The sequence below is a fragment of the Metopolophium dirhodum genome, chromosome 1 (assembly GCF_019925205.1).
Source record: "Metopolophium dirhodum isolate CAU chromosome 1, ASM1992520v1, whole genome shotgun sequence".
NCBI lineage: Eukaryota > Metazoa > Arthropoda > Insecta > Hemiptera > Aphididae > Metopolophium > Metopolophium dirhodum.
Window position 1 is genome coordinate 123,405,426 of NC_083560.1, and position 13,265 is coordinate 123,418,690.

A 13,265-nucleotide genomic window follows, 5' to 3' on the forward strand; every position below is an offset into this window, starting at 1 on the left:
TATATTGGCTGAAATTCAATATTTGGTAAACTAGTAAGTGGGCCGGTATAATTTTGTATTTTCCCGGCCCAAAATCTCTCCCCAATCCGCCCCTGATCTCACCTTGTACGCCGTCTAAGCGTGTTTTTTATAATAATAATATCGCGGCCTCATGGCCCGCGCCTTGCGAACATAAACAAAAAAAAGTATATATTAACGGGAGTTTCAGGGGGCTCACGGCTTGCTTCACGAGAGCTAACAGTGTGTAAAAATTTTGGGTTTTTCATGCCCAAAGAAATACCCACGAGCGAAGGGGAATACTTCGCTCGTTACCTACAAGCCGCAGCGAGTGTAGGCCCTAAGGCCAAATCGGTGGAACTTGTAGGCTTTAAACACGCAGAGGTTATTGAAAATCTAAGATTTATACTGTACAAGGAAGAGAGGTAACACTAATTTCTTCTTAACAACTTAGTGGACCATGTATAGATCCATCGCTGCCACTATTATTCCCTTCCATCGGTACTTATCATTCAAGAGGTAACACTTATTAATAAAAATAAAATAATAAGATTGGGTTTTAAGGTAATCAGTTGATTTTTGTATTTTACATAAGGCAAATATTAGTAATAATAATTCAGATGGCAATTACAATAAAATAATAAGTTGATCACAGAGTGAATAATATATGACATTTTTGTTCTAATAAAGTAACAATTTGACTTTCACACAAGTGAATAATAATAATTTGGTGGCACATGGCAGGTGTACAAAATATCTCCTAAACTTTATAATGTTTTTTTTTGTGTGAGTAGCGAATTTTGTGTGTTCATGCTTGTAACGGTTGTTTATAACATATTCGAAATGTGAATGATCACGGAGGATTTTCACAATTCAGAAATCATATTTTGCTGCTTAAACGCTTACATGGTCATTAGTGATAATATGTACTCGGACACATTAATGGACACAACGAAAAAAAAATTATTTATATGTATTAGTTTATTATTACCGCACCTGTTATGATTATTTGTTGTTTCTCACATTTTTTCCACTGGTCATTAACAATTGTTCGGTTACACGTGGGGAGCAAGACTTATCGAATGTTCTAGATTCTAGATCGTCACAAGGTGAGTCTGAGTCAGTTGACTATAAATGGATAAGTTTACTATATTGAATATATTTTCAAATCCAAAACCTAATTAATTTGACTTGGACCACATTTTTTAATAAATTGATAGAACAAAGTATGTATTATTCAAAAAAATTTACTTTTAAAGAAAATTATGAAGTTTAAAATTATAAAAACAAGGTTCCAATAATAGTTTGAAGGTCAAAATTGACCTTAGCACCCATAGATAATAAATTGATTTTGAGTGGTGATACTTAAGTTACAAGTTCCAAATTTGAGGTTACAAATTATTAGATATTACTAATTTGTGAAACCAATTTTGTATTAAAATAATTATTTAGTAATACACTTATACCTGGATCAGGGGGACCTATCCTCGCCTACTTAATTGAACGAATAAACAAAATTAATATCAGATTCAGAAAACGATTAGTATCAGAAAAGGTTTATTCCCTAACAGAATTCAACACTGTATGCAATTTTTCCAACTCTAGCGTTTCTGTAGGAATTTGAACTCCTTTCTTTGGAGACTTCATAATTGCACGAAGATTTGGTGACAATTTATACGTAACAATAGTACCCCTGTGAAAAAAAAACGTACATGAGTCCCACATATAGTTACAGTTCTTAAAGAAGAAATGTATGCACAATGAGTTCTATGACGTCTATTATTACCTCGAACTTCCAACCACAATCATCGGTACTCGTCTGTCAAAAGCTAATCGAACGAGTCGATATTTCTCTGTGGGGTGTATAAGCTGTTCACAAACGGAATTTTTAGTACTCACGTCTAAATCGTAAAAAAGTACACGACAGTCTACAGTGATAACACCGAATACTGAACTAGAGAATGGCGACCAACGCACGTCCGTCAAACCCGTCTGAAGGTCGAAGATTATCAATGGAATTCTGTAATTATCGAAAAGAAAATGATTAGGAGGGTTACAAAGACTAAAATGCAACAGGTATTTAAAAAAACACAAATAAATGATAATCTATAGAAAGGTAAATATAATTATAGGTATATTGTTAAATAGTTATATGTATTGTTGAGACGATGGAAGGTTAAAGAACCTTAAGTTAACGAACAAAGGTACCTAACAAAAAAGTTAATATTTTTATAGTTATTTATTTATCCTAGATAATATGATATCATATAATTTAGGATATATTATCATCTTTACTATAAAAGCGAAATAGACTTCTCTGTTACGGGTTGGTTCCGAAAAGGCATTGCCGATTTGGCTGATTTTTTGCTGTGTTCGTAATTGTCAAGACAAGGTTCTTATGAAAGAAAGTTTTAGGAAAAGTAAGAAATCTGGATGTCGAAAATACAACAGTTGCAGAAACAGTGGATCTGTCCAGGAAAAAATAAACTTAATTTCTAATAATATATATTTGTTTATTGTAAGGTTACTATTGGTTATGACTGTTATAGTTTTAGTTGTTAATTTTGAAGAATTTTATTAAAATAAAAAGAGGAAATCAAACCTTGACCACTCCAGAATTGGTGCTAAGAGGAAGCGCTTATCTAGGAACAATATAGTTGAAGATGAAATTTATAAAATGTCCGCTGCATGAGATTTGAGTAAAAACAAAAAACAGGTATAACTTTGATACTTTAGAGTTAAATTATACACTTACGTACAGGTGGCTATAATATGACATAAGCACCAATGGTGCAAAAATGGCATATCATTTGCGCCAAAATTAATATTTTATATAAATAGTTATTTAAAAATGTAAAAAAAATCTTATAAAAAATTTTCAATAAATATAATAGAAATAAGTAAATTATAATTTTAATAAATCGGTTGATTTTTACGACCTTATGAAAAAATTGTCTATAATAAATTGTTAAAATATAATATATAGTTCTAAATGTAATATCTATTAAGCATCGCACACAGGTATCTAGGATTTTTGTGCTTTCGTACTATACAACTTTTTTTTCTTATCTCATTTTGGCGCTTACGTCTTCCATCGGTACAAATCGCACGGAGTCGGCGATCTACTGCAGGCAGATCGCCTACCTGATAATATACTGCTACGAATCTCACGGGATAACGGCGGTCGAGATGGATATACATTAAAATATAATAGCATTCACACGTAAAAAGATATTGCTTCCACAATATATTACACCAAAAAGAAGTTGAACAATCAGAATTTTTTTTCCGGCTAACGTCTAAATGTGTGGTGCATTATATAAATCTAGATAAATCGTTGTTCATGAACACAAAGAGCATTATACAAGTATACAACTAATACAAGGTCAGGCTCAAAACACTATTGAATACGTGACCGCTGAATGTTGATTACAGGTCACAAATTAAGACGATATTCAATATTATTGATATTATTATCGTATAATATTATGTAACATACCAAATCAATTTTATATTAAAATTCTGAAGTTATTTATTAGTTATTAAATAATTATTATTGTAATAATTCCTAACACATTATAAAAAAGGTTAGTTAAATAGTAACCTACCTAGGTAGTATATAACCAAAAAATCTGTGTTATGGATAACTAAGTGTCCACGAAATGAGGACAAAAATCATTTAGTCTTATATAGTTAAGTATGTAATATAATGTGTGTTAAAATTTTAAAATTTAAATGAGTTTAACTCACTCGGATTTGTCTTCCCACAATTTAATAACGAAATCTTCACTACAGGTAAGGTATATATTTGAATCAAATTTGTTGAAATCGATTCGGTTTATCGGCATTTCGTGAGCTTTAAATCTTTGAACATAACAACTCCATTCCGTATTACATTTAAATATATATCCTTCAACCGTACCGATTAAGTATATTTCTGGATCCGTTGGATTAAATGCAATCGTCGTACCCCTGGCTGTAAACAAATGTAATGTATGTATTATTGTGTATTTTTAAAAACATAAAACTCCATTATAAGAAGGATATGCATTACATTACCATAGTAAGTTTGTTTGATACCACCAAGCTCGATTTCTGGATACATATCTATGACTAGAGACATCCTAACAACTTTCATCAACTCATTTTGCATCAGTATCCATTGACAGACTAATCCATCCTCGGACACAGAGAAGAAGTTCATCTCACCTGTAGGCAAGTTCTTGCACCAAACTACCTGGATAACATTTAAATTTAATAGACTTGTCGCTTGTATCTAGTGTATAATTAGTATAGGTAAACAAATCTTAATTTAGAAAAACCCATTTTGTATACCTGCATTACACTAGCCATGAGTTTGGTACCAGCTGAGTGGGTCGAGTATTGGGGTTCGTTTTTCAGTAAACTAACGTTGTATACGGCTAAATTGCCGTCACGTAGTCCAACGGCAAGGAGGTAACCGAAATCATGATGAAAACTCAAACACATTGCACCGGATTGTGTATGAGCTACATAATCTGGGTACGACGAGTTCTTCAAAACCCACAAGCACACGTAACCAATGTCTGGACTTTCAGTAAATTTTAGTTCACCCTGTGCTAAATTTACCATAATTTTCAATACAAATTAATACTTATAATTACGAACAATCTTCGTACATGTTATAATTTTTTTTTAAATATTTTTTTTAACAAAACTATATTTATCCTACTATATTTGATACTTTTAAAAAATATTCTAGAAGAATGCAACTGTGAAAATATCTAACTGTAAAATCATGGTCACACAGCTACCAAATTATGATTATAAGAACAAACACAGTCCGAAATTCTTAGAAAACATTAGGGTTTGATTAAAACCAACATGGAAACATGTTAAACTAAAATATATTAGTCATAATAATATATTTTGTTTTTCATACAGTTTATGTTCATATTAAATAGATAGGTATAATATTGTTACTAGGTACTCCATACAATAAAAAAAAATGTTAAAAAAATACCAATTTTAAATACTTACACAAGACTATAAGAGCACTCAAATATTATTTTATGCATTATTTTTTTTGTATATTTTCTTGAAAATAATTTTTAAACATACCTTTTATTTTATCTCAACTGTCAATAATAAATATTTACTGTAACACAAACATTTATATTATATCTATAGTCCCTAGGCCCTAAATACATTTTATTTTATTTTATTTTATTTTATTAAACACTAGCTATACATCCCGACTTTGCCCGGAAAAAAAGGAACAAACTGCGCTAAATCGATGAATTTCGATTATCGATAGTTATAGTGTACTTCAGTTCATCGGCAAATCGACAATGTCTACTTCGCGTTGTTAACTAATTCGACCGAGATTGTCAAGATTTACTTGTGGTGGATTGGTTTATGGATAGGGATAGTACTTGGTATATATTTGAACGTGCAGGTTCAAACTACTATCTAAATTTTCTCGATATCTCTATGAACAGTATGAAAAATCTCTGAAACTTTAAACTTAATCAGTCGAAAAGTGTTGAGTCTAAAAGCTACAAACTTATACAGGTACATTTCATGTTGTTGTACATTTGTGTAACAAGCAATAAATTAAATATTGTTTTATTTTATTTTAAAAAAAAACTTTGCTAACTAATGACATTATGGTAGCTCTATAAATAATCAATAAATGATTCGATCTTTGTGAGTCGGCCACCTTATACCAACCTATGTGGGAAATAATATGATTGATAAAATTAAACAAATAATGTTTTTTTTTCCCTAAAATTATGAATCGAGTTATCGAGTCGACCCCAGCATATTGCTTTAGAAATAAATATAGGTACACCATTGCGATTGGCTAAACGCCAGCAATCAGTAAAAATGCGAAAAATTTAAGCACATGGCTAATATGATCATACTTTTGTGTATTGTGGAGGATACAAAATATCTATAATATACGAAGCAAATCTCAAAAAATTTCTCCGAACAAATCCAACTAAGCTTTAATAACTAGCGAAATTAGTATCATAAACTACTAAATCATAATATTTAAATTCTAATAAGTGTACATTATTTAGAATATTATAAGATAGTAGGTAAATATTATTACTGTGAATTTTAATACCTACCTATGTATTAATATTTCATTCATAATAATTATTGATTCATATTGTATATAATTATAAGAATTATGTAATAATAAATAAGTATATACCCAGTACCTACAGTAGTTTTTTGTTATCTATTCCCAACACTTGTTGCCTGCTTAAAGAACACGTGTGAAAACGAAAACTTTACAAACTCATATTCAGAAGTTGGTAGGTATAACATTTAACATTATACTCAGTGATTGGGCCATAGAGGCATAGAGCTAAGGTATTTAGGTTAGTTCTAAAATTGAAATATTTTAATTCTTACTCCAGTTAATAATTATTTTTAAGACTTCCAAGTTAAATCAATTTAAGACTTGACTTGTACAAAATACAGACTTCAATATTAAATTAGAAAATATTTTAATTATACGTATCAGTCTATATAAGTAACTGACAACTGGTTAAGACTTAAGTCAGTGTGTAAAAGTAAGTTACGTTAAGTTGAGTTTTATTTCCACTAAATTAATTTAACTAAGTTCAAACGTTGTTACTCACGAATGCTTAGCGTTATTGCAAACATGTCAAAATAATCAGGACTCCAGGTTATGTCAGTAACAATTAATTTTTTTTCTTCTTCGTATACCATTGTCCACATTAACATTAAGGTCCCTTCTCCTCTGTCCCTGAATTGATCTGAGGGGTCTTCATAATATCGAAAATCTAGTCATAAATGTAATAAATGGGTGTAGAAATAAATATTATAATTAATATTATACAGTGAGGTTTTTAAAAAATAAAATTTTTCTTTTACCTTGGGCTATGGCATCTGTAGCATTTAAGCTGATGATTTTTTCAAGAATCTTAGCAACCTTCAACAATTCATATTTCATTTCATCGTGTTCAATATACATTTTTTTACGGGTTTTAGTTTTCCTCTTGCCCATATGTGCTGCCAGTTTCTCTCTCATTTCTTTATCTTTCTCTTCCTTTTGTATTGCAAAGTCAACTTCATAAGTGTCATAAATATCAGAAAGTGACACAAACGCAGCAAAATCAAACTTTTTAGTTACGGGAGTTTGAGTATCTTTATTCTGTAGATTACTAGAGTTAAGTATTGTAAATAATATAGCAGACAATTTTATTTATAAAATATATAATATTGTCTAGTCTTACCCTCATAAGAATTTTTTTAGTTTGTGAAACTCTGTCAAAAAAGTTGAACTTGTTTTTAAGTTTCACCACAGTACACAATTTCGTCACTGGCAAGCTTAAAAAGGACTCTTCAGATACTTTTTTTACTACACGTGATTCTATTTCTTCTTCGGGTTCATTCTTGAGATCAGTCAATATACTCTCAACTTCACCTTCTTCTCCCATCTCCATGTTTTCATGCAAGAACTCTTCGTTAACGTCTTCAACTGACTGTAAATCATCAATATTTAAGTCTAATGCTAACGGGTCAATGTATTCTTCTTCTTCTCCTTCTTCTGTAATATTTTCACCCATTATTTCATCCGTACCTAAATTTTCTGGTTTTCCTGTAAAATAAAAAAAAGAAGGTTTTAAAATAAGTAATGTATCATATGTTTTTATTCACTATCTTACTGCATAATTCATTTTCAATTTGTATAATGGCATTCATCGATTCGCGATGAAATAATGTAGATTTCAACTCGAAGAGTTTTATACAATTAGTGATTTCTTTCTTTGGTAAATACGTCTTTTGTTTATTGCTATAAATTACTTTAGCATGTGGTGTGGGTGGTTCTTTAACAAAAAGACCATTGCCATAAACTTCATCTAATTCCTAAAATAAATAAATAAGTACCAATATTATTTTTTTGTAATAAAACTTAATATTTCTGTGAGTCAGTAGCGTAAACACTGCGGGGGAGGGGGTTCAACCAACATTTGTTCAACCCCCATCCCTCTTTTTATTTTTTCTCTATACGTAATGGCGTAAAATATATAATAAAAATGAAAACGAAAATGAAAAATGAAAATATTTATAAAAAGACAAAATTTAAATTCTATAAATTTAAAAATAAAGAAATTGCAGTGTTAGCGTCGAGTTTCGAAGAAAAATTTACGGTGAGAAGACCGTCGCCACTCAAATTATTAGTATATATTTGGTATTCGAAATTATATTCCATTATATAGACAACACATTTTATTGTAAACATTACTGAAAACTCAACAAATTACTAATTAATGAAATTATTAGGGGATTTGTTCAAACGCAAACATATAGGTTGACAATCAACGAATATTCATACATATGTGTATGGTCCGATATATGCCTATATGGCTATCGCTATATCTATACTTTTAAATTATGAATATTTCAAATAATATAATAGTACTTAGTACAAAATTTTAAACTTTCAAAAAAAAAAAGAAATATTTTTTGATGAATAAAAGTAAAATAAGTCTCGCGCCTGCGTTTTATGATAAAAAAAAACTTTATTATAACTTATATAAACAACATATTTGATGTATTGATGTATAATGCATGTATGTATATATTTTGTAATTTAAATCCTCCTCCCATCACAATTGAAAAAGCTGTGTACGCCACTGTTATGAGTACCTACCTAACAAATCTGAATATAACAGTTTTAGGAAAATGTATTTAATCTAGATTTTTTACAACCAATTATAATTGCATGAGACATGATACAAATAACTGTAATCTATCAACTGTAAAATAGAATACATTTTTTTATGTATCCAATTTTCTCGAAAAGTACAGTATTATTTTTTTGAAAAATTTTAATTTCTGTTTTTATGTTTGACTCAATGTTATTGTTTAATATATCATTAAACTGGTCAAGCTCTATAATTTCCTATTAATTAATAGCTATATAAACATTTAAATGTTTTATTTTACTTCTTGACTTAGAATTAACTGATCGTCTGGTTTAACTGGATCATCAGAAGGTACAACTTTCGCCGTTTCTTTTGCTTTTTTCTTCGAGGTTTTCATTTTATTTTGTAATAGGACTGATGAATATTAATTTACTAAATTAATATTATTATGATAAGCTTTATTAATTAAATAACAAAAATCGAAATACAGTTGTCTTAGTAACTAATTTCATTGGCAGGTACAAAATATACTTCACGCAGTGGTGGCAACTCGAGCTGCAACAACTATACAAGTATACAACAGTACAATACTTACGTGAAAATATTTCAATAAATTTCTTAAGCTACAACTAACAACTGTATTGAACAAACGAAATATAATCACCACAATCCGAATTACTTATCCAATTACTACATTACCTTTGGGAAAATCAAAGCAAAACTATTATTCCATTATTTTAAACACAATTAAAATGAACAACAATAAAAAATCATTTCGTAAATCTGAAACATTCTCCAGTTTAATTTCAAAAAATATAGACCCATTCACAAAAAAATACATACAAACAATAAGCATCGATGTAGTTTTATGAAGACAAAATGTATTACCGCATTACTAGATCGATCAGTATGATGGAATAAAAATTGGATATTTTGGCTAAAATAACTGTTTAATATAATATTATAAATTATAGAATTTCGTCAGGAACGTTTTTCCCAGTCAGCCCGCATCGTGTCATAAAAAACTTCGTTTCAATAAATAAAATATCTACCTTAACTTACTAAGATAAGTGATAACAATGAATCAAATTTAACCAAATAATATATAAGATGGACTGACTTAAAAATAACCTAGGTACCTACTGAATTTAAACTTACATCATAATTATATAGGTGACTAAACATATTAGAAAATTGAAAATACTTAGGTAGGTACTGGACGAACAATTAATAATATTTTAAAATCTTATATGTTGGTCCATTTATCTGTTAACGTACACAAAAACACCCACACATACATTTTTCCGCCGACCGACCACTCATACACTGTGTAGTAAGCCCTTACTCGATTTTTTACCAAGTGATATGGAATAATCGCGCACTGAAAACAATAAATACTCCGTGGTTGAGCCAAGAAGAAAATATTTCTGTTGGCGAACATGACGTAACTGAGGATTGTACCATTAATCACGAACGAACAAATGTTACGTTGATATTTTATTATTGTTTTTATACCTTGAGTATACAACAAATTTACCATTATAGAAAATCAACATGATATCCACATTTGTGGTGGTGAAAATTCGGAAGCCAACTATATATCTTTAAGCATTGGAAAGATTTGTCTGGAGTAAATAATACACTGACGATAAAAGGTTTTTGATTGAAACATGTAGTAAAATCTAGTACTTAGTCGTTTAAAATACAATCATTATTATTATAATTACATTTGTAAAATAAAAATTCATAATAATAATAACAATAAATAAGGAAATAATTTATTACTTATATAATATATTAGTAAACATATATCATTTACAAATCGTCATTCGTCATCTGTTATATCTGGGTTAATAGACTTCAGACATAGTTTCGTCGTCTTCATCACTATCAATAAAGTAATTGTTAGATTTGACAGTATCCATTGCTGCAGCTTCGAGCTCGTCCGTACTAATAACTGGCGGTGACATTTCAGTATTTCACGAATATTAACCAGCAAATTATTGGGAGCTTTTTCTAAAATTTCGTCAGCCATCCGGAAAACCGCGTCAAAATCAACTGGTGGAACTGGCTGCTCTACGAAACTAAACATTAAATATGTTAAGTAAATAATAATAATAATATTAAACTTACACTTCAAATAAATCCATATTGGATATTTTGAACTCATTGACGTTTTTCTTTTTAGTCCTAGAAAATTAACTAGTGTTTATAAAAAAAAAGAATAAATTTACAGCTAAACCGTACATTTTAAAACAAGTATTACAATCGTATGCGTACTGATAAGTATAACGTGTTACATTCGTAAGCTTACTGGCCTACACAATATTGTCGTCTTAAAAAATGATTTAACCAGCAAATTGATGGGAGCGTTTTCTGAAATTTCGCCAACCATCCGGAAGACCTCGTCTAAATCAATTCTCCACTAATTAATAAAACTTAAGTAAAATTGTTTTCCTTGTATATTTCTTACCAACATTATAATAATAATTATGATTATATTAGTTTCATAAGTTAGCATGAAATATATTTTTATTCGATAATAATAATATTGATACATTATACTCATTCCGGTGAATTTATTAATAATAATAATAATATAATAGAATATTATCTAATATTCTATAGGTAAAAGATTATTTGAAATAAAAAAATTTTATTTGATATTTTCATATATATTTTTTCAACATGATATTTTTTAAAATTGTAAATTTAAATCTTCGCATCGTATTGTTAAAATTGATTAGATTGATTAGATTTATTATAGATTATAAATACTATCATCATTATAGATTTTTTCCTTCTTAGTGTTGACACGTTGGCCGATAATATTTACTAAAAAAAATCGCCCATTCACCATAATGCACTAAAAAAAAAAATAAAATTAAATATCGGTTCGCGGACGAGTGCACATACAGTCAACCCTGTGCATCAGTCTCTCACCAGCCATATATGCATATATGCATATATTATGCATTATATATGCATTACCAGTATTATATATTATTATCATATAATTTGTTCGATACAACTGCTCTAATAATTGTTATTGTAACCATTATTACTTTGTTGCTATGTATCAATTTTGTATAGGTGCACACACCTCGGTGCTAGGTAAAATTACTTATTTTTACGTGTTATTATAAGCCTAAAAATAATAAATTACACAAATATCCTACTATGGGATTAAATCCTAAAACAGCCAAAATAATACTAAATAAAAAATAAATTTGAATGTATGCTTTAAAGTTTAAATCTAAAATCGTCATCAAACACATGCGATCCAACGAAATGACGCCTTAAGGTGTTAGTGCAGCTTATAACGTATACAAAATAATTACACTTTAGAAGTACGATTGAATTTGATCAAATTTATAGTTTAAAATATATTACACTAAAATCTTTCCATTTGGTTTCATTGATTTAATGTTATGGCTGTGAGAATTTATACTTATACCTGTAATGGGTGTTAATAACAATATTTATCTGTTTTAAGCATATTCCTGTTCTCATTTAATTAGATCCCAACATCAAGAAAACATTGTTTAGCAAGCTTTTTCTTAAATTCTATGATCCTTGAACACCATTAAATTATAGTTTTTTATAAGTTTATGATCTACTTCAGCGGTATAACCTATTACATATTACCTATATTCTTCCGGGATTCTTTATTTTTTAAACCGCAGTCCTCGGTGTTTAATTGTTGGGCACATGGCACGTTTTTAGTAGTCACGATATTGTTATGAACGCCACCGCATATGCCTGTGATTTTCTGTTATATTTTAGATTGTGTCCTTGGTTGTATCCGAAGACGACAATTTGTTGAAACCGTTCTTTGTGTAGCGGGTGATAATTAAATGTTGTTTAATAGTTTATTGTTAAAAGAATACACGTTTTAGATTTAAATGAGAATATTATACTTTATTAGTTTTAAAAAATATAATTTATACGACAAGCACACTACTTAACTCGAATGAGTCGGGTTCAAGACTGAATTGCAGACAGGACCGATACAATAGTCTTGTCGCGCATTAGCAAAATAACCTAACCTAAGATAAGACGCCTACATACAGGCGTTATTATATAATGTAAAACAAGCGTCTCTATAGTCTCTATACTGGTGAGCATATAAAAATATATAGCATATTATAATATTATACTATAGTCCTATATTTGGTAACATACGGTTCCACACTTCCGCATCCATCATCTTTCTTTGAGCTTTTGTTGATGGTCGGAAATGTTGCTGATTGATTTTGAAATCGCACTCATAGTCATTTGGAATAATCTAGTTTGATTTTCTACTAAACTAGCTGAACCCGTGCACTTCGTTGCCCGTTAAATGTACTAACTCTATATGACTCAAATTTTGTTCAATTCGTTATTTAATATTCGGTGTATGGTGTTCAAAATTAATCTTAACTTTTCCGTTGCCCAGAAAAAAATTCTGATTCGCAGCAGTATATTATCAGGTAGGCAATCTGCCTGCGGTAGATCGCGGACACAATGCTGTTTGCACGTAAGTGTATGATTTAACTCTCAAGTATAAAAGTTATACCAAGTTTTTCATATTCTACCTATGGTGGATTAATATAATCA

General features: G+C 29.6%; 1 protein-coding gene across 1 annotated transcript; it reads right to left on the reverse strand.

Moving 5' to 3' along the window:
• Nucleotides 1-1,554: 1,554 nt before the first annotated feature.
• LOC132932842 (dynein intermediate chain 2, ciliary-like) lies at nucleotides 1,555-9,063 on the reverse strand. The gene is made up of 10 exons (XM_060999195.1): nucleotides 8,968-9,063; nucleotides 7,683-7,884; nucleotides 7,251-7,615; nucleotides 6,889-7,168; nucleotides 6,633-6,797; nucleotides 4,333-4,595; nucleotides 4,057-4,234; nucleotides 3,748-3,973; nucleotides 1,784-2,017; nucleotides 1,555-1,690 (listed from the first exon to the last, which is right to left on the reverse strand). The coding sequence occupies exons 1-10, from the start codon at nucleotides 9,061-9,063 to the stop codon at nucleotides 1,555-1,557; spliced, it is 2,145 nt and encodes a 714-aa protein (XP_060855178.1).
• Nucleotides 9,064-13,265: the final 4,202 nt, after the last annotated feature.

What these genes read in the sequence shown, in the direction of transcription:
- LOC132932842 (XM_060999195.1), bottom strand. Translation starts at nt 9,063, where the DNA reads ATGAAAACCTCGAAGAAAAAAGCAAAAGAAACGGCGAAAGTTGTACCT. An exon ending in AATTGAAAATGAATTATGCA is followed by an intron (nt 7,616 to 7,682) that starts GTAAGATAGTGA and finishes TTTATTTTACAG; the next exon opens with GAAAACCAGAAAATTTAGGT. An exon ending in TACAGATGCCATAGCCCAAG is followed by an intron (nt 6,798 to 6,888) that starts GTAAAAGAAAAA and finishes ATTTATGACTAG; the next exon opens with ATTTTCGATATTATGAAGAC.